General features: G+C 44.9%; 1 protein-coding gene across 14 annotated transcripts in view; it reads left to right on the forward strand.

Annotated features, from left to right (window-relative positions):
• Positions 1-21,449, forward strand: part of ppfia2 (PTPRF interacting protein alpha 2) — a 285,017-nt gene that overhangs the window by 199,399 nt on the left and 64,169 nt on the right. For all 14 annotated transcript variants that reach the window (XR_013789017.1, XM_079494692.1, XM_079494700.1 and 11 more), the window contains 3 exons: positions 3,986-4,087; positions 10,371-10,535; positions 12,931-13,005. Coding sequence is in view for 13 of the 14 variants with exons in the window: in XM_079494692.1 (XP_079350818.1) it covers positions 3,986-4,087; positions 10,371-10,535; positions 12,931-13,005 (342 nt within the window). In the remaining variant the exon portion in view is untranslated. The remainder of the gene's footprint in view (positions 1-3,985; positions 4,088-10,370; positions 10,536-12,930; positions 13,006-21,449) is intronic.

Here is a 21,449-nt window from a genome sequence, read left to right on the forward strand (position 1 = left end):
CCCGACGCATGCAGAAAACAAGGCCGGTCGTTCAGATCAAGCATAATCATGCTTCCTCAGTTCTGCCTTTTATTTGTGGCCCCAAAAGTTAAGACTGCTTTACTTGAATTGTTGTTTTACCGTTGGTAAAACAGCCGTAGGGGAGCACTTAACGCTGTTTTATGTGACGAGGCTGAAACCTTTTCATACTCTGGCAAACCTTACTATCGTTATTAACTGGGTTGCCGGCTGCAAATCACTTGCTGAGTCAACTCTCCCTGTTACTGTTTGGGAGAAATGGCCTCTATATCTCATCGGATCCTCTTCTGTTTGGGAGAAATGGCCTCTATATCTCATCGGATCCTCTTCTGTTTGGGAGAAATGGCCTCTATATCTCATCGGATCCTCTTCCCTAGTTCCCTCGTGCCATGTGTAAGTTGTAATGGTGCATTCATAGCCAGTGTGATGTGTGATTCTATCTGCCTGGGCCTGGCTGATGTATAAGTCTACTAGGATAACACTACAGCCAGTGTGATTCTATCTGCCCTGGGCCTGGCTGACGTATAAGTCTACTAGGACATTGGCTCCCAAACGTTTTCGTGTCAAGGACCCCCAAATGAACATTTATTAGGCCACGGACCCCCCATTTGAAAACATATGCCAGTGACCCCGATAAGGGAGGATTTTTATGGCTCTAGCAGTGATTCCGAAACATATTAATTTCAAGGACCCCCAGTTTCAGACGCATTATGCCACGGATCCCCGATTTAATGTCATTTCTATCTCTGGTACCCCAATTTATATTGTAAAACCACTGTTAATTTAACTCTGAGAGTGTACAAATGGAACCAAATGGACCCGCTAGGGTCCATTTGGTTCCATTTGTACACTCTCTGAGTTACAGACCCATAAGGGTCCATTTGGTTACAAATTATCATTTAGTTGGGTCCCCCCTGGAACTCCCTCAAGTACCCCTGGGGGTCCCCGGACCCCACTTTGGGAACCACTGTACTAGGATACCACTACAGTGCTGGTTCTCAAACAGTGGTCCAGGGACCCTTAGGAGTCCTTGAGGTGTTCTAGTGGGTTCCCAAAACCTTTTAGCTCAAGACCCGAAAAAGAAATGTACACGTTTGCCCGCGACTCAAACTAGTGAAAATAGCAGATCTACCAGCTCACAACGTGGCGCTTCACGCCACGTTGTGAGCTGGTAGATCGTCTATTTTCACTGCAGAATCTCTTAGATTTTTCTCTTATTATCTCCAAGAAATTACTGAAACAAATCATTGGATTTGTTTTGACATGACAATGACAATTTGTGCTTTTTTGGGGGGAATGTTTTTTGAAAATGTTTTGAAATAATAATAATAATATAAATTAAAAACAAAATGTAGGAAATAAAGGATAAAGGGACCCATACAATGTGTGTTTGGGAAACAGTGCTCTACTAGCTAAATCATTGATAGTTGGGATCAAGTTTCAAAAATAAAACCAGTTCATTCCGATCTTCCGCAGCAAGAGAACCGAGACGAAATGCAAAAAGGCTGTTGTATCTCTAAGTCAGCTCTCCTTTGGATATCCGGTCGGAGAAATTGTGCTGTCTGTCAGACAGCCTAATTTGCTCAATTATTTTTCTACTGAGGTTCACTACAGTATATTGTTTTATTTACTTTTTTGTAATTTGACGTTTAATTTTAATTGAAACATCAGATTAAATTTTTAATTTGTTTCTTCTTTTTATCTCTCTATCTGCCTGCGTCTTCCCACTCAAGAGGTCTTGCCTTTTGCCAAGCCATCATTGTAAATAAGAATGTATTTTTAATGATTTGTCTGGTCAAGTATGGTTAATAAGGGTTTATTTGGTTCCATTGGTATTGTCAATCACAGAGGGCCCAGAGTGCAGACGCTGATTGGCTCTTCCACTTTTAGTTTTTTCGCAAAACGCCCAGTGCTTGCTTGGGGCCAGACTGATAATGTGAATTCCAGTGGTGGACACATGGAATCATGGATACAGTAGCCTACATTTACTCATGTACGTACTGTACTTAAGTACAATTTTGAGGTATTGTGCTTTAGTTGAGTGTTTCCAATTTCCAGTACTTTCACTTCTACTCCACTACATATCAGAGGCAAACATTTTACTTTTGCTCCACTACATGTATTTGACTTTAACTTTAGTTACTAGATTATTTTGACAAAACGTACAGTAACCACCTCAGCCCTACATACATTTCGGTACATACAATGTTCTGCTCTACAAAGATCAGCTTTTTTTCAAAAAGATGTTTATATACATTTGAAAACTTCTGCATAATGAGTACTTTTAAACGGTAAACGGTAACGGTTCACTACTGGTGAATTCACGCGACCAGGATGCTGTCTCTCTCCCATACTGTAGTGAAGAATTTTTTTTTAAATGTTTTTATTTTTATTTTTTAGGGGGTCCCAGATATAAATGGCATTGAATGAATTTTCAGGGCAAGACCTCGTGCATGCGGACTCGGCCCCCAGCCTGGTATAGTTTAAATATATAAATATATATTAAAAAATAGTTTAAATATATAATGTTCCTGGGGGGGCTTTGGAATAGGGAGGGGGGAGAAATTATGACAGGCAGTTTCTGCTGTCAAAATATGTCCCCCCCCGTATTTAACTTAAACGCCCAATGCATTCTCAATGGCAATAGCACAAACTTTGGCATGCTACTAGTCCTACATACTTACACCTAGAAACCCCATTCAAACCTATTTAGGTTCATCTTACGGTGGACATGTTTGTCTGAAAAGAAATCTTTGAAATGTTTCATAGTTTTAGAAATATAGTGCTTTCAAATTTGTGAAATTCACAATGGGGCTCAATGGCAGATATTGGCACGTCAAAAAAGCACTTTCACCTAGAAACTCCATTCAAACTTTTTATAATTCAGCTTACTGTGGAGACACATGCTGGAACTTTTTACTTTGAAATGATTTTTAGTTTCTGAGTTATTTAACTTAAACACCCAATGCATTCTCAATGGCAATAGCACAAACTTTGGCATGCTACTAGTCCTACATCAGGGGTAGCCTGGCTAATAAGCCAGACTCAAATCACACTGTCGTGTGGTATTTGAGTCTGGAGATGCTGTGTATGGATCTTGTTTCCCGGGGGGCTGGTTCAAACATTTTCTCTTTGACGCAATTGGTTAGAGCTACTGTCAGTCAAAGGTCTCAAGCATTGAACGTCACTGTACCAAAGCCAGCCCATATTGCATACCGTGTCCCGATTGGCCACACCAGTTCTCTGGTGTAGGAAATGGGCGTACAATTGAGCCTCTCCAGACCGTAATCCACCAACGGCTGATTCGGTCTGGCTTATTAGCCAGGCTACATCAGGGGTGCCCACACATTTATGACGTGAGATCTACTTTCAAAATGACCAGCTCAACAAGATCTACCCACTGAAAAAATAAGTGTACCATTGCTGAAAATAGTTTAAATATATAATGTACCTGGGGGGGCTTTGTAATAGGGAGGGGGGAGAAATTATGACAGGCAGTTTCTGCTGTCAAAATATGTCCCCCCCCGTTTTTAACTTAAACGCCCAATGCATTCTCAATGGCAATAGCACAAACTTTGGCATGCTACTAGTCCTACATACTTACCTAGAAACCCCATTCAAACCTATTTTTTTTAAAGGTTTGTTTTTTGGCTTTTCTGCCTTTATTGATAGATACAAGTGAAGATTGAAAGGAAAGAGGGAGAGAGAGACAGTGAGAGACATGCAGCAAAGGTCGCCATGAACGGGACTCGAACACGCGACACGCTGTCAGGCCAAAGCCTATATGTGGCATGTACCTGGACCACTAGGCCAGCGGGCACCCCTCCCATAGGTCTTGTGTGTTTTTGACACTGACTTGTGCTTCTGCTTGCATGTCTCTGCCATATTAACTCAATCTCTATATATCCAGTACGATGGATGACTGTTTCTGACGCCCCCATTCTCCTCGTATCTTGTCGTTTCACAGGAGTTTGCGGCTCTGACGAAGGAGCTCAACGCCTGTCGGGAGAACCTCCTGGAGAAGGAAGAAGAGATCTCTGAGCTGAAGGCAGAGAGGAACAACACGAGGGTGAGTGGAGCGCTGGCGTAGTACTGCACTGTCGCATGCATTCTCATACACCACATGTACTGCACTGTCGCATGCATGCTCATACACCGCATGTACTGCACTGTACGCATGCATGACATACACCGCATGTACTGCACTGTCGCATGCATGCTCATACACCGCATGTACTGCACTGTCGCATGCATGCTCATACATTACATCACATGTACTGCAAACTGTCGCATGCATGCTCATACACCGCATGTACTGCACTGTCGCATGCATGCTCATACACCGCATGCACTGCACTGTCGCATGCATGCTCATACACCGCATGTACTGCACTGTCGCTTGCATGCTCATACATTACATCACATGTACTGCAAACTGTCGCATGCATGCTCATACACCACTTACTGCAGACACAGATGCTAGTTGGCGCATGCATTCAACGTCTCACTATTTTTTTCCCTGCTCAGTCTGTGTCTCATAGGAGGGCTGTGGACAGTTCAGGCTGTGGACCCGTCCACCAGTGACATCATCGATGGGAATCCAAGTTAATAGAAACTGCAGGCTTTCTATTCCTGAAAAGTTGCAATGCCATGATGTCACTGGTGGACGGGTTTCTGAACTGCCCACAGCCCTCCTATGAGACACATGCCGAGTAGAAAAAATGGTGGTATTTTATCATGCTCATTAGTGAAGACCAATTATATGAAGATGGGTTTAATAGTGGTGAAGTGAGGGCACGGTGGCACAGTCGGTAGTGCTGTCGCGTCACAGCTAGAAGGTCCTGGGTTCGATTCCCGCTGGGGACGCTGTGGGCGTGTTCCCTCCTCCAAGTCATCAGTGCCCATACCCGAGGTGGGGTTGGCGAAAGGGCCTTTCTGTGTGGAGTTTGCATGTTCTCCCGGTGTCCCCTAGGGTAGGTACCCTCACAAAAACATGCAGTAATCCTGGTCTCTAAAACTACCTCTCCCTGGCCAGCCAGGGTGCCTGATGGAGGGGAAAGGAACTGGTCGGAATAATGTGTTCCTTCCACGCGCTACGTCCGGCCTGGGAAAATCCCCCCTGTCAGGTGAAAAGAAGCAGCTTGGACTCCTCATGCATAGAAGGAGGCATGAGGTCAGTCCGCTGCCCCCCCCCCCCCCCTGTAGCGCCCAGGATTACATTAGATAATTGGCACTGGGTGAGAAAAACTGGGTTGCAAAATCGTGGGATAAAAATTACGAGAAAAAGAAATAGTGGTGAAGTGGTCCTTTAACCCATTTAGGCCCGACGTCGAAATAAAAAAAACGTTCGCTCTGAAAGAATTCAGAATTCAAAGATTTGTGCCGCAATTTTTACGATTTTTCAAAAATAGCAGACCTACAAGTTCATAGCGTGCCACTCGGTGGCACGCTATGAGCTTGTAGATCTGCTATTTTTCAATAGCTAAAGTATAACAGAATGCTTGAAACGCCAAAAGGGGTTTCCGCCCAAAATGGGTTAAGCCCGGGTTTACATTTCGTAACACGATGGTGTTGCACACTGAAAATGACCAATCTATAAGCTTGTAGATCTGCTATGTTTGGCATGCTTGCATCAGAGTACAAATTAAGCATTAGTATTAGTAGTCGCGGTTTTCAGTACGAATTTAAATTTGACACGACGCAATTCAGTGAATCGCAATCGAGATTGCAAGCAGGGTTTGCGATTCTCGTTATTTCGTTCTGTTAATCATGGATGTGTGCATCCGAGGGAAGCCACAAGGCCCTTAATGTTAAACTTTTTTATTGTTCTCATTTGTTATTTGTAAATGTTTTTATTCAAATAAAAGCTACTTAATTATTGATACAAAGTTGGTTGTACTGTACGTGTGGCAGTCTGCATGCGGATGGGTATATCTACTGTATTTATTACACGGCTTGGTTGAATGCTCGACTCTGATTGGTCAATCACTGAATTCAGTGGTGTGTTATTTCTGGATAATGACCGCTGAGCTCAGTAACAGACCTGTTAGAAGGGGGGTCTCCAAGAAAAATGGCTGGGAACCACAGATAAAATGGTAAATGGTGCATTTATATAGTGCCTTTATCCAAGGCGCTTTACATAGTGCATTACATTCACCCATTCATACACACATTCATACACCGATTGCGGCGGAAGCCATGCAAGGTACCAACCAGCACATCAGGAGCAATTTGGCATTCAGTGTCTTGCTCAAGGACACTTTGACATGTAGACAGGAGGAGCCGGGATTCGAACCGCCGACCCATGGATCATTGGACGACCTGCTCTACCTCCTGAGCCACAGTCACAGATACTATAGGCCTTAGGATCTGCATTCAAGATATTTCATTTTCCCTTTCACTGTTTGTGACATAATTTGCATGACTCACTGCAGCAGACCAACTTCTCTGTCTTGGGTAATCTTAAGGCCTCAATCACACTATTAAGACGAAGACGATGGGAGTCGCTGAGATTCACAGAAAAGCCCTGCTCCATGGGGGGGAGGGCAGAACACACTCCATGGAGCAGAGCTGTTCTGTGAATCTCAGTGACTCCCATTGAAAATGAATTGCGAGCTGCTCTGCCCCCTCTCCCCTCCCCCCTCTGCCCCGGAACAGAGAGAACGATTTTGTCTTAATAGTGTGATTGAGGCCTTTAAGAAGTCTGCCGGGTACATTTTTAAGCTCTGCGCTGAAGCACTGAAGCAAATGCATGCACCGCCTGTGTCCAATGACAGAAACATACCTCATTAGCTCCAAATATTTTGGCTGAACACTTTTCCATTAATACGCAAACATGGATGACTGCTCAACTGTGAGACTAAGACCAAATTGGTTTGTTCTTTAGTCCACCCAAAGCTCTTGGGGACAGAAACATTAGGGGATGAAGTCCTGGACTAATTTCATGAAAAAGACTTGCAGTTGGTAAACCGAAAAGCGTCGTTGGCAGACTTGTGTTTTCTTTACCCATAATGATGGATTTGTATAGGAATATATTGCACTGCAGAGAGAGGTGGGCTGGGGGATGCTTTTCACACTACTCTCACTCAGTGGCGTATCCAGGAATTACATTTTGGGCAGGCAAGATATGTGTTAATTGTCGTCTCCCCGTGCACAATCGTAGCACTAAAGGTTTTCAAAGAGATATACCTGCCAGACGAGTAGGATACAAAGGCTGAAAGGCATGCATTTACATTCTAATGGGTGATTGAGGGTCGCGCTCTACCGCAACGGTAGGTCTTGTTTTTGTCTCATTGTATGGATTTTGGCCAGGCCAGAAATAGATTTGGACAGGCGGACGCCTGCCCTCGCCTTATTGTAGATACGCCTCTGCTCTCACTTCATTATCATCTTGAATGATTCGTGGGGAAATTGCAAGACAGGTGTTAATTAAGTTTGTTTTTTGATTTTTGTTTTTAAATCATAATTAAGGCCTATATGTAGTCAGTGGACCTCAGAGCTAACAACTGCTGTCTGTGTGATGCTATGCTAGCTCTGACTGTAAGATACCTTTGGACCAGTGCCACAGCTAAATAACTTCCATATCTTTGCAGTCAGGCCAGAAGCCTTGCATCTCCTTATTTTCAACCTTTTATGTCTGTTCTGTTCACGGTCAGATCAACATATGGAATGTCAGAACAGGTCAGCTCCATACATGGAGATCGAAGATCGGGCAGTGTACAGGGTTTGATGAGGGTGCCTGTTCAGAACTTCTATTTTTCGCCGGCTGCCGGGCGCGGCTGCACTAATAACTTTGGGGCCGTCTAGAGTTTGAATGGACAGGTATCAGTCAAAAGGGAGACATCGAAGAGGAAGGACGGATGGGTCAGGATCAACAAGGATCAACATACAGTACGGAATGTCAGAACAGGATATATGGAGATCTAAATTTGACTGAGGGACTGCCATTGAATTTGTTTGCATTTTCGTTTTTTCATGTCATATGAAAGCAGGGAATCATAGCTTCAAATAGACATAATTGGTTGTTCAGTTTGACCCACCAGTTTTGGAGATATGGCTTATAGAGTAATGTTTTGCAGAAAACAGGCTTGAAAGGTTCACTTCTGTGGTCTTTAACATTACACCTAGCTAATGCTAATGTTTAAGCATTTATTTCATATTTACATGTCGATTTCAGCTCTGACACTTATTTCAGACATGCTCTAGTATGTGAAGAGTCTGCCTGTGCTATTAACTCATTTTGTGGGGAAAAAAAGGTTTTTCTCCTCTGGTGAAAAGCTGGAATTTGCGCGATGGCAGGCTCTCAGTCAAATCTGAGAGCCTATATGGGCAACCATATATGGGCTTAATATTGATGACATCAGGGATCTCCATCCCTGATGAAAGTCGTACGATTTGTCACACACGTTACCGCAGTGAAATTCGTTCTCCGCATTTGACCCATCTCTTGGAGCGGTGAGCCACTCAGCCGCAGCCAAGGAGCGGTGAGCTGCAGCCGTGCCGCGCATTGGAAATCATTTGATTAGTTGATTTGACCCCCCAATCCAACCCTTTTGATGCTGAGTGCCAAGCAGGGAGGCATTGGGTCCCATTTAAACAGTCTTTGGTATGACCCGGCCGGGGATCGAACCCCGACCTCCCAGTTTCAGGGCAGACACTCTAACCACAAGGCCACTGTCTGTCTGATGTCACGTGATGTCATGAGGCATGACCATATATGGAGGCGTGGGGTGACGAACGGACGCACATTTTCATAGTAAATGCGACTACAGGTCGCATTTAACTAAATGTACTTAGTTACTTTCCACCACTGCTTCTCATTGCCTCGGCACCGCCGCCCCATATGCATTGTAGTTGCTCAGTTAGTGCCCACCATTACTGTCGCTACTCTGTTCCCATCCTCTAGTCTACACTTTGTTACAACTGGCTCTGGAGTGGGTTATGATAGATATATCATATCATTACCCAACCCCTATAGCAAAATTACTGACCGGGGTCATCGTTTGAATTTCAAGAAGCCAATTCGCTTTCCTGGTGAGCGGCAGGTTTTGGAAGTTAGTGAGGTTATTATCGTAGATTATACAGTTGCTCTCCCCGCAAAACCACACTCTTCTACGTTTAATTTGAATGATTACATGTTATGAATATAATACTTAGCAGGGGATCAAGACATGTCAGGCGTGTTTTGTTCAGCGGTGACGCCAGTGGGAACTGGACTCTCCATGCGTGGTTTACCACAGTAGTTATTATGCATTATCCATCCACAGTTCTGTTCACCAGAAAACTATCGCTTGGCCGTTCCATTAGACCAATGGATCTCAACCAGTTTTCCAGTTTTCCAGTTTTTTCCAGTTTTTTGAGGTGACAGTACTTCATTAGACACCCTGGAGTCGTTTTTATGTGCAATGGTGTATTAACTTTGTATTTAGGGTTTCTTCCTGGAGGCTGAACCTTTGACAGTGGAAAAATCTAAAAGACCCATTGACTCCTTGTCTGTTTACCTTTTTCAGATGCTTTTATCTCAGATTCCAATACCAGATTCCGATTCTAATCAAAACGAGCATCGGGTTATGGCTTATGGCTTATGGTTTATGGTTTATGGCGTCGTTTATGGCTAGTCGTCGCGGTTGCAAGGTTTATGTTTCGGCTGACTTAGATATGCGATCCGATAGATTTAATGTTTGTGGCTTTCACTCTCGGTTCACGGACCTGGGGTAATTTTTGCCTCAAGCAAATCTGCTCAGAATGGAAGGCATGGCAGAGGCTACAATAAGGAATTCATTAATATTTGCCTGCCCTGGGGGTGAAAACACCTGGGCGAGCCACCGTGTGGAAAATGGTCAATGATGATGATGATAGTATTGACGGTAGATGTTAACACTGGACGGAAGACAGATATCCATCCAGCACGAGTCGTATTGACAGTAAAACCAATAAGGCACTTGAGCACATTTTCATTGTTTTGGTTGGATGAGCTGCTGAGGACAATGATGATAACAGATGATGTGGATGACAACGACTCTGTATCTCTGATCCAGTGTTGATTTCGTCGACTAAAACTATGGTGTAAATGTTCGTCGTCTTAGGGAGGGACTAGTGGAGAAGAGATCCAGTAGAACTAAAAGACAAAGTAATTTTATGTTTGGCTGCGCTCGGGTGTTGTGCTCTGACAATAACAGATCTACAAGCTCATCAGCATGAATCCAAGTGTAAATTCGGTCATCAAGGCCCGCCAAAACTAAAACTAGACTAAAACCGAAACTATGACTGAAACTAAATCAAAATTTGCTGTCAAAGTCGACACCGCTACAGTGATGATGAACCAGATAATGACTGACTCTGTGTCTCTCCAGCTTCTCCTGGAGCATCTAGAGTGCCTGGTGTCCAGACATGAGCGCTCCCTCCGCATGACGGTGGTCAAGCGGCAGGCGCAGTCTCCGTCCGGCGTGTCCAGCGAGGTGGAGGTCCTCAAAGCGCTCAAGTCCCTGTTCGAACACCACAAAGCTCTAGACGAGAAGGTAAGGAACGACACACACACACACACACACACACACACACACACACACACACACACACACACACACACACACACACACACACAAACTGTAATCTCTGGAGAACTAAATCCTGAATCTGAATCTGTCGGCAGGGTGTTCAGAACACGTGTAGGGCTGTCAAGATTACAAATTTAAGTTGACGATTAATTGTCACTGCAATTAACAACAGTGATTTCTTTGTATAGCCTTAAGTACTTTGTCATTTGTGCCCTGTGCAATTCTGTAATTACGAAGCCTAAAAGGCAAACAGAAATACAAAATTCGTGGATGACTTGTATAACAAATAATAACTGAAATGTAACATGTATATATTGAACTGTGATGTCCGAGATAACCTGCCTATTCTCAAAAACAAAAGAATAAAAAATAAAGTATAAAAAGGAAACAAACTCTGCTGTTTGTTTCCTTTGAATTTTCTTTTTTTTATACTTTATAAAGGGTATTCTTTTTTGCAGATGGTTTCCCAGATTGCACAAACTGTAACCAAAGTCCATTTTAAATAAATGTACATGCTGTTAAAGCTGCGCCAGCGGTAACACTACGAGTGTCCTCCTGCGTGTTATTGTACAGTCATGATTGATGATTGATTTCATTTTGGGCGTTACCCACCTCTCCTCCTAAACGGCTCCTCAGAGCCCATTGATTTATGACTGCTGACCCCTACTGTACTGGATGTGTTATCAGCACCAGCGACACCATAATCCATTCAGCCGTTTCAACAAAAAAGCCATCGATTACAAACTGCAGGCTGTTGAAGTGTAATAAAGGATGGACCAGTTGGCCATACGGCTGTCACCATTACACATGTTGTTTGATGATTGATATTGTAACAGAAATAATTGCGATGAACGATTGAATTGTGTTTTTGGCATTTTTGAGTGGTGCAACCACTCCTATACGGAGCTTTGTGTGTCTCTGGGTCCCTGCCAAGCATTGTAAACTTGTAGATCAGCTATTTCTCCTTTTTTTTATGTATGAACATTTTTCAACATGGACACGATCATGACAGAATAATGCGATTATCTCTAATAATAGCGATTGGACAATGATGTAACAATTGTGACAACCCTACCGGTCGGCTGATGTGCCTGACGTCCATCCTGAGGACATGGAGGCTCTCGGCTAGCCTGTAATCCAGGATCAGCCTCTTCTGAGATCTAAGGTCCTATTGGGCCAAATAATGAGGGGGCGGGGTCACGGCATCGCCGCACGCAACTGCTCCATCATGACAAATATGTGAACGTGGAGGAGAAAGCATTTAAGACAATCTGTGCTGAAACGAGATAATCCGTCATGCATGTGCACGTGCTTATTCGTCGTTTTTCTGCTCAAAATGAGACAAAATCAGAGGTTTGGGAGCTTATAAATCCATGATCAACATCGCGCCGATAAAAACAACTCCGTCGCGGGTCGTCCACAGGCTAGAGTGAGCCACACTGTAGTGTGCTGGGGGGCTGCACTTCCTGGTTGCCCACAAGGACTGTCTAAAGAGGACGAGACGCGAAGAGCGTACGGGCGACGCCATGTTGCTCCATGGTGCTCCATGGAAGGAAAGAAACATGCGCAGTTGAGACCAGGAAGTTGTACATGCCCAAATTTGTGCATGTACAACTTCCTGGTCTCAACTGCGCATGTTTCTTTCCTTTTCTCTTCTTCTACTTTGGTATTTCGCGCATTTGACCGGCACTGGCCTCACGATCCCGCCTAGTGTAACGGGAGGGAATGTGTTAAGCCATGAATTCCCCTCTTCCTCTCCACTCTTCGCCGATGCAGCAGAGGAACGCACAGGAATATCCTCTCAGCCCACCAGTGCTTTAGAAGCCGTAAAAGCCTCATATAGGCCTGAACGGAAGCTTAGCCTTGGATTCAAAGCACATGACAGGAGTGTTAATGTAAGGCCGAGGGCAGAAAAGGGTTCCCTTGGCTCTGGCAGAAAGGATTCTCTTTTATCACGTTAACCTCAGGAGTGTGGAAGGCTAATGGACAGGGGAAACAAGCATACAGTACATTACGTTTGAAAATAGCTGATCTATAAGCTCACGAGGTGTCACATTACACTACGTTGTGAGCTTGTAGATTGACTATCTTCAACAATATATATATATATATATTTTTTTTTAAACACAAATCTTGTGTTTGGGGGTCCCTGGCACAAATAATTTTCTGAAGGGGGTCCGCGGCCAAATACATGGGGGTCCTTAGGCATAGAATGGCATAGAATGAATGCATAATTATTATACTGAATGCATATCCAAACATGCAACATGGATTGGATTGTTGATGATGGATGATGATGCAGAGACCACGGGTCCATTGCGGAGAACATGTGATGAATTATCGGTTGCTTTGGTTTCAGGTCAGAGAGAGACTACGAGTGTCGCTGGAGAGGGTGTCGGCCTTGGAGGAGGAGCTTACAACAGCCAGTCAGGAGGTAGGAGTTGCTACGTTAACACAGCTTATTCCAGTGTTTTTCTAGATGGGGTTCCAATAAGGGGTCGGGACCCCTGTCCAAATAGGCCCCACTGTAGTTTAATTTCTCGTACTAAATGCGCTTGATGTTATTGCAGTAAAGAAAAATATTCATGAGTGACTCACTATTCTAAATATGTTTTAATATCACAACGATGAATATTATGTCCCATGCATTGTACAATTATTATCACATTTAGATCATGTAAAACAAAACAGTCAATTTAGGGGTCAGTTCCGTTAAATACTTGGCTTATTACACCCATTCTCTTTGTTTGGCTCATCCCTGTTGTAGTATGTATACAGGTGGGTGGTTGGCTGAATGGATGGATATGATGAATGCTTTGGTATGGATAATGGATAAAGATTGGAAATTGATTGGTTCATTGATCAATCTGAGAGCTGGAGGAAGAAAAGCACGCCTTCAGAAGGAATATAGAATATGACTGTATACATGTGAGTGAGTGGCTGACCACAGTGACCGGTGGTGCTGACAGATGAGGTACCGAATATAGGGGCAGGTCTGGGCAGATGGGTGGGCGGACTGGTGGGGGGTGTGGGTGGGCGCTACAGCCCCCTCCCGTCCTCAACCTCTGGTCTCATGCCAGCGGTTACGTCAGTGCAGATGGTCCTGTTCCAGCTGAGAAAGAACCCCCTCGGGCTGGCATTGCACTGCCTGCCAGACTGCCACACCTGCTTACACTACCTGCCACCCAGTCCTGGGGAGAAGAATCACACTCCTGTGAAGTATGGGGCGCCTTTGGGGGCACGCACAAACATGACGTCACAGGGGGCACACACAAAGCAAACGTAAAAAGTCCATAGACTTGGCTAAACACATGACATCACGGGGGGGGGGGGCACAAAGCCAGGTGTTGGAGGGGCTAGCGCCTTTCATAATTCACACCCATGTGAAGTGAGCGAGTGGTGCCTTTTATCACGATGATGATGTATGGTGATGATGATATGGTGATGCTATTTTTGATATGACAGTATATGCAATGTGGCCCTCTGGAGTGAATGTGGAACCATAGTGGCCCTCTCCATCATCAAAGTTGCCCACCCCTGAATTCGGGGGTGGAGAGGAGAGAGAGCCTGGTTGTCATTCTTTTCTTGTCACAGTTTTTCCATACACTGACGTGTATGTAGTCCGTGACAGAGGCTTTAATAAATGCCGCCTTGTGAGGAATTGTGTCAGATCACAAGGTTAAACGCAGCTCTTTACACTCACCGGGCCTTTCCCTCGATATGCGGTGGTGTTGGTGCCTCGCCAGTGCACCAGACAGATGACTGATTGATGGGACCTTGATGCAGGGGAGGAGCTGGTTAAAGCAGGCCTGCCTGAATAGAAACATCCACACTCCAGAGGCTCCGGAGAGACAGCCAGCCAGCCAGGGACCTCGACTGGCTGCCTGACAAGCCAGTAGGCCGCTAATTGATTTGGGATAGAGGTCTGGTGGTCCGAGCAGCCACCCGCCCCCACCCCTTCTGTTCCCTCTGGGTTTTGTAGAGACCGCCACCGTGCCTGATGACATAAATGTCATTAAATATCCTTTGACCTCACACAGTCACAGGTGGTTAAGTGGCTGCCCACTGATTGCTATCCTGCTCTCGTTAGAATGTGTTGTCATGGGCCGTGCCTTAACGGAGGCCTAAATGGATCCAAGTGGAATGTGTCCAAGGGGAGATTGAAGTTGTTATTGAATCCAGCTGTTCTGTGAAGGCATTTTGGGGCCACCATGGGACCAGTGTAGGCTGAATAAGATAAAAGACCTTGTCAGGAAACACGGAAGATCTTGAAGAACATACTGTTATCTTGTCAGCTCCAATCGCATTGTTACAACTCACAGCCTCGTTAAAGGAATCCCAAGGTGTTGCAGACTCCGTATGTAGTGAAATGAAGACATTCCGCTCTTATTACACAGTTGTTTTTTTGAGTGTCGGAAATGTGCGTGTGGGAATTGTGCGTGCAGAGTACGACAGAGTGTAAAGTACTTTGTACAGTACACGCACGTGTGTTGGCTCCAAAATGCGTGATTGATCTTAATTCAAGCGCATTGCACCAGAGAATGTCGTGCACCCGGCTTCTCACCTTGACACGATCAATCTTTTTATACACATGAGGAACCAGCCAGCACCCCGATCCCTCTGTCTGCAATGCATGTCCGTCCTGTCTCTCCTCCCTGTCCTTCACACCATGCACTTTCCGGCCTTGCACTAGACATGTCAAACATGTCAGAGAGATGAAGAAATAATGTCGCTGTTCAGTCAATAACAAAATACACCTCAGAGAGAGAGAGGAATAAAACATATGCCACAAACACAAAAGCATAAAAATCCAAGTCTAGGTACTCACGGTGGAATTATAAGTAAAAGCCATTTATTTAAATATGGGCTGCAAACATTAAAACACCTTTTGCTCTTTAGCGTTGCTGCTATCCTCTCCTGCTCGCTGTCCTTGTGTCTCAGACAGTAGCCTTTGATAAGGAAGTTGTGGGGTGGGGGTCAACAACATCAAAAGGGAAAGGGAGTCATGTTCATTTCGTTTCTGGAAAACGTATCTAATTTGAGAGCCCCGAGACACATCCCTAACACTGTCCTCAATCATCTGCTGCCTGCAGCCTGTCAGGGGGTTGTGTGGGCGTTTGATCTCTGAGCCGGGGAAATTACAGGCAGCTTCTGTTCAATACTACAGCAACATAAGGAAGGAGGCATGCTGTAATTGTGTGCCCTCATTAAAAAGCAATGGGTAGAGTTTATTGTGCATTCATGGCAAGTGAACCCATTAGTATCTTCAGAGTGAATGTCCGATCTTAATGAGAAGTGGAAGACGCCACCTATCATAATTAATCAGAGGTAATATCTTCACATAGGCCTCCGGCCTCAACTTAAAGGAGCATTCAGTGATTTGGGTGATTTGGAAAACCCCCCGGTCCGCCCCGGTAACAAGATGTGCACATGCACGCACTACAGTGGGGGACACGCGACAGGCCAACAGCACACACACCAAGGCCCGCCCCCACTCGATCGTGATTGGCGGAAGGTCCCTCTCTATCCTGATTGGATGAAGGTTGAGCCACCTAGCCAAAAACAAAATCTACTGTAAGGTTTTTTGACCCCCAGGGGTTAACTGGGGACAGGGAGGAACATGATCAGCACACTCTATAGTAGGGAGGATTATCACAACAAAACAAAGTGATATTTGAATTAAGTGAAATCACTGAATATACCTTTAACCCATTCTGGGTGGGAACCCCTTTTGGTGTTCTAACCCTTCTGGACGGGAACCCCTCTTGGGGTTCTGTACAGTATGTACTGCTATATAAATATTTGAAGTTTTTCAGAAAGCTTAGGTCAGGATTTAGAGGGCTTTTTAGAATCGGCCTCAGTCCAAAATGGGTTAAAACAACTCAGTTTGTCACCTTGGTCGGTGACAGGTGGTGGCAGGTTATGGATTCCAGGCGAGGTCTGAGCTACAGCATTTAGAGCAAGATGAAGTCACCAGACAGCCGTAATTTATATTGACTAAAACGTCATTGAACATGTCATTGCAGTGCGAGCTGTAACTTGAAGCTCTTCCTTCATGCTTTCATTCGCACCTAATGTCTGGCTGGAGAGAATTTCCTCCTTGGGGTAGTGTATGCATATATATAGGCACTAATGGAATTTTGAGCACCGCAACATATTGGTTCTGGACTCTGATGGCATTCCAATAACCGTCTACTCTACACACAACAACACCCTGAGTGAGTTGTGTGGTTAAGTTCTGATAACAAATGTTCAGTATCTTGCAATGGAGTCTTGATTATCCCCGTCAGGCCTGACTGGCCGAAGGTGAGGAATTATGTTTTAACCCATTTTGGACTGACCAGCTCAGTGGCCTTGTGGTTCAATCCCCGGCCGGGTCATACCAAAGACTCTAAAAATGGGACCCAGTGCCTCCCTGCTTGACACTCAGCATCAAGGGTTGGATTGGGGGTAAGTCCCTGCAACATACTGTACTAGCGTCATGTCCAGGGGGTGTACATCAAGCTGCCTCACACTACAGAAACAGGAGATAGGCTCCTGCCCTATGGGCCTCATGGCTCGGCAAGGCTACCATTTTGGACTGAGGCCGATTCTATAACCTGTGTTCCAAATGTTCCGCTGTAGTTATTTCGGCAGTATATTTCATTGGTTTAATATTTATAAAACCCACACACACAAGCTAGCAGGGCTGGACTGGCCATATAGGCAGGGCAGGAATTTCACGGCGGCCACGGCGGCCATGGCCGTCGTTGCCCCTCTCTTTGGCCTTGTGCCCCTCGAAAAAGTATATGCCCAGACGGCCACAGTGGCCGCGGTGCCCATGTGCCCCGACCGGCGCCCACAGCAGTTCATTTTACCGTTTGTCCTCTGCGCAATTTTCCAGTCATTACGGTAACCTTCCCCAAACGTCTCGCGCAGACTTGTATTGTCTGTAGGCTATTGTAGTTGTGTTGCCATTTGCCAAGTGGTTTGATTCTTTCGCGTTACTTTGCCTCCTCCCTCCTCCTCCTCCGCTCCATGCACGCATACACGCACTGACAGCTCTCACTCACACTGACACTCAGCGCTTCAGGATTATTATCACACAGAGCCCGTGTGTTAAGACCAACGTGACTCGTCTTCATGGACATATAAACTCACAAAACAACACCACGCAACAGCATAGACTGCAGGACTCCTCCACCATTTACCACGCTATCGTCTGCTACGTTAGTTGACAGAGTAAATTGTTTAAACAGCCAACGCTGGCCACTACACGGCTAATATCGCTAGCCAAACGCTAGTAGCCAAGCACCAGAGCGCGCTCACTGTACACCACGCGTCGCTCGCTTAATAATCATTCATTTCTGTATCAATGCGGACATAACGTGGTAAATGTTCATAAGCACACAATTGTACAAAATGCTTTTTACACTTGACTTATCTCCAGAGTCCTCAGTCCTGCAGCCCCACAATGCCATATGCCAGTCTAGCCTTAAAATCTACATTTATATGTTATTCAATATATTACTTTAGCACAAAATATAGGCTTTTCTAAACCAAGCCCTCATTCAAAAGTTATGTAAGTAATTAAGTAAATGTTATTTATAAAGCACCTTTTGAAACAAAGTTAGAAGGTGCTGAACAATTTGCACAGTATAAACAATAGAAGAAAATTAAAAACAAGGAACATATCACACAGTTGTGACTATAGCAGAAGAAAAACAAACAAGGCAGAACAGAAACATAGGGCTATAACAATGAATGTAGGCTATTTAAGAAGAACTATTCTGAACCAATGTTCGCCTTTAAATTAAAAAAAATGTAATCATCCTTAACCTTTAAGCTAAAATAATGATGACCGGGGACTTAAAATCATTGTTTTAATTGATGGCCTTCATGCCCTGGCACTTGGCCTTGTGCCCTCAAAAAGTTGACCACACTAAAGGCCAAGTGGCCTTGCCCCTAAAAGGATGAAATTCCAGGCCTGCATATAGGACGTACCGGGCATATTCCCGGTGGGCCACGATCATAGGGTCAGCCGCAGTGATATTTGTCACTCAGTGAGTGACAAATAAACCCTCTTTTATCCTGAATCCTTTTGCCAGCATCATTCTTGTGAGAGCAACAAAGGGTTGTGTAGTTGTCTGTTGGTTTGTATCATTTATGTTGTTCTGTAAAAGTGGTGGTATTAGGGCTTGTTTGTGTGTTTGATGGAGCGGGCGGTATAGTTTCTGCTATAATTTTTGTCCCAGTCCAGCCCTGAACGATAGCCAAACTACAAGCTCACAACGGATGGAATTGCGATGTGACACGTGAGCTTGTAGATCAGATGCTTTCCTTACTTTTGAGCAACATAAGTATCACACAACAAAGTATAAAAAATATATAAAGATGAAATTTGGAGATACAAGGTTTTTGCCCGAGAGCAATGATATCTCAGTAGCATACTGCACATCTGTTGTGATCTCAGCACAATACTTCAAGCAAAGTTTGACAAAATAATGACACGGCCGTGTTATTTTTAATGGTAGTCGGCTGCAAATGACCTAGACTCCACTCCCAATTTTCAGGCTGAATTAAGCCTAGTTTGGAAAGCGGCAGGTGATGAAATGAGGAACCCATCAATTCTCTGCGCCGTGGTGGCTGTCATTGTTTTTAATGGGATGGTGTAAAATTGTTTATGAAGTCTATAATGGGATGTACCCAGAGTTACGTGCGCTGCCCAGGTTGGCCAGCAATTTGGGCGATTACAGCTGTCTCTTCCTGCCTGTTCCCCAACAATCAAAAAGAGATAATCACACACCGCTGTCAAGGAAGACCCTAATTATTGTTGCTGCGGTCACCCCTGGCAACAGGATTATGACGGAACGACAGATGCTGCAGTTGATAGAGCAAGAAACGAGGTCCACCGAACACGATAATTATAGTTATTGTCTCAGTGCACATATGCTGTTGTGCGTCTTATCGCTGATTAGGGCCGTGTTGCAGACATTCCAAAACGCTGGCTGTTGATGAGAGGTAATCTACTGTGGTTTATTGGGATTGCATAAGAGGGGAAGCTCCGCTGGAGAAGAGTTCTTCACCAAACAATACTATACAAGCGATACTAATGTCCTGTTGAAACATTTAGAGCTTCCTTCCACAGTTGTAAGTCCCTGATGTTAATGTGAGGAGAACCGTGCAACGCTTCAGTGATAAATACACTGCCTGTGGGATTTTGTGTTAACATTAATTGTTTAAAAGAACGGCACTGTATGTTGAGCTCCCGAGGAGGTTCTCTAGCTCGGTAACTTTGAATCGGCAACATCAATGCTGCATCATTTGATTATGATACACAGTATGATTCTGTAATATGAGTTTACATATTGTGTGTGTGTGTGTGTGTGTGTGTGTGTGTGTGTGTGTGTGTGTGTGTGTGTGTGTGTGTGTGTGTGTGTGTGTGTGTGTGTGTGTGTGTGTGTGTGTGTGTGTGTGTGTGTGTGTGTGTGTGTGTGTGTGTGTGTGTGAAATCCTTGGTGTTAATTTAACTCTGAGAATGTACAAATGGAACCAAATGGTCCATTTGGTTAAATTGTCTGATTTACAAACATGAATGGTCGCTGGACACATCATTAAGAAACATTAAACTGGGCCCTATATTGGTCTCACACTAGTCAAGACAGAAATGTGAGATGAGTTCTGTTTCTTTGACATCACATTTAGTTATTACTATTAGGCATTTTGTTTAAATGTCCAGAGCCTGGGCAGGGGCCCTGTCCAGAGCCTGGCACTAAGGTTGGGCGATATGCCAATCTTTTTCAATCGCCCATCGTCTGTCCAAAAATCGCCGATGGACGATATATTCGTGTCATAAAAGTAAAGTGAGAACAGCTCACTACAGGTCGCAAAAAAGCCAGATCTACAAGCTCTCAAGGCGCCGCGTCCTGCCTGTTTTTGCAGCGCCGTTCGCTACGCGTTGAGAGCTTGTAGATCCGTCTATTTTTGCAGCGCAGCCGCGCAGCCAGGGTAACAAAATAAAAAATAAGTTACAGGTGGAGATGAAGTGAAGTTGGAACGTACAAGCAGCTGCAAGCCAAGCTAACATCACAACCACTGGCTGGTGACAGTGTTGTTAGCCGCAGCAACATGTAGCCTGCCCTGGTAACTTCTCCTCCTCCCCGGAGAACTCTTGCCTCCCTCCCCTCGGAGCGCCGGCTGATCCACAAGCTCTCAAGGCATCGCGTCCTGCCTGTTTTTGCAGCGCCGTTCGCTACGCGTTGAGAGCTTGTAGATCTGTCTATTTTTGCAGCGCTGGTGTCGGGGTTCGTTCACGTTGTCAATAAAAAAATAACCTAGATTACAGGCGGAGATGAAGTTCAATCAGTGGGTTGAATCAGTAGCTACACGCTAAGCTAAGCGCTAAGCTAACGATCCCCGAGACTAACACTAGCAGCCTGTTTTTTATTTCCCCCCCGACTTCACGGGTGGCGCATTGGGATTGTGATGAGACACGAGACAGCAGTGTGCATTCTGTTGTGACTGTATATTATTAAACTGCATGGGTCTGGACTCCGGAGCATAAACAACATGTAGGCTACAGTACAGTAGCCTCCCTCGGCTCGGTCCCTCCCAGCCTTTACTCTGGCTGCCAGAGTGTTCCCCGATGCTGCGGTGCGGGGACTGGGAGCATACCAGGGAGGAGGGGTTTTCCACCCGGCCGCTGTTACTACTTTGCTGGCCCAAATTGATTCACATGTTGCTCACACTTTACAGGTTAATTGGGCTAATATTTTGCAAAAGAAAATAATCGTCCCGAAAAATCGCCTAATAAAAATATTCGGCGATTGGACTCGTACATTCGCGATTGACGATAGATTCGTATCGTCACCCAACCCTATTGGGCACTGGCCTACATGG

The sequence above is a fragment of the Electrona antarctica genome, assembly GCF_951216825.1.
Source record: "Electrona antarctica genome assembly, chromosome: 23".
In the NCBI taxonomy this organism is placed as follows: Eukaryota; Metazoa; Chordata; class Actinopteri; order Myctophiformes; family Myctophidae; genus Electrona; species Electrona antarctica.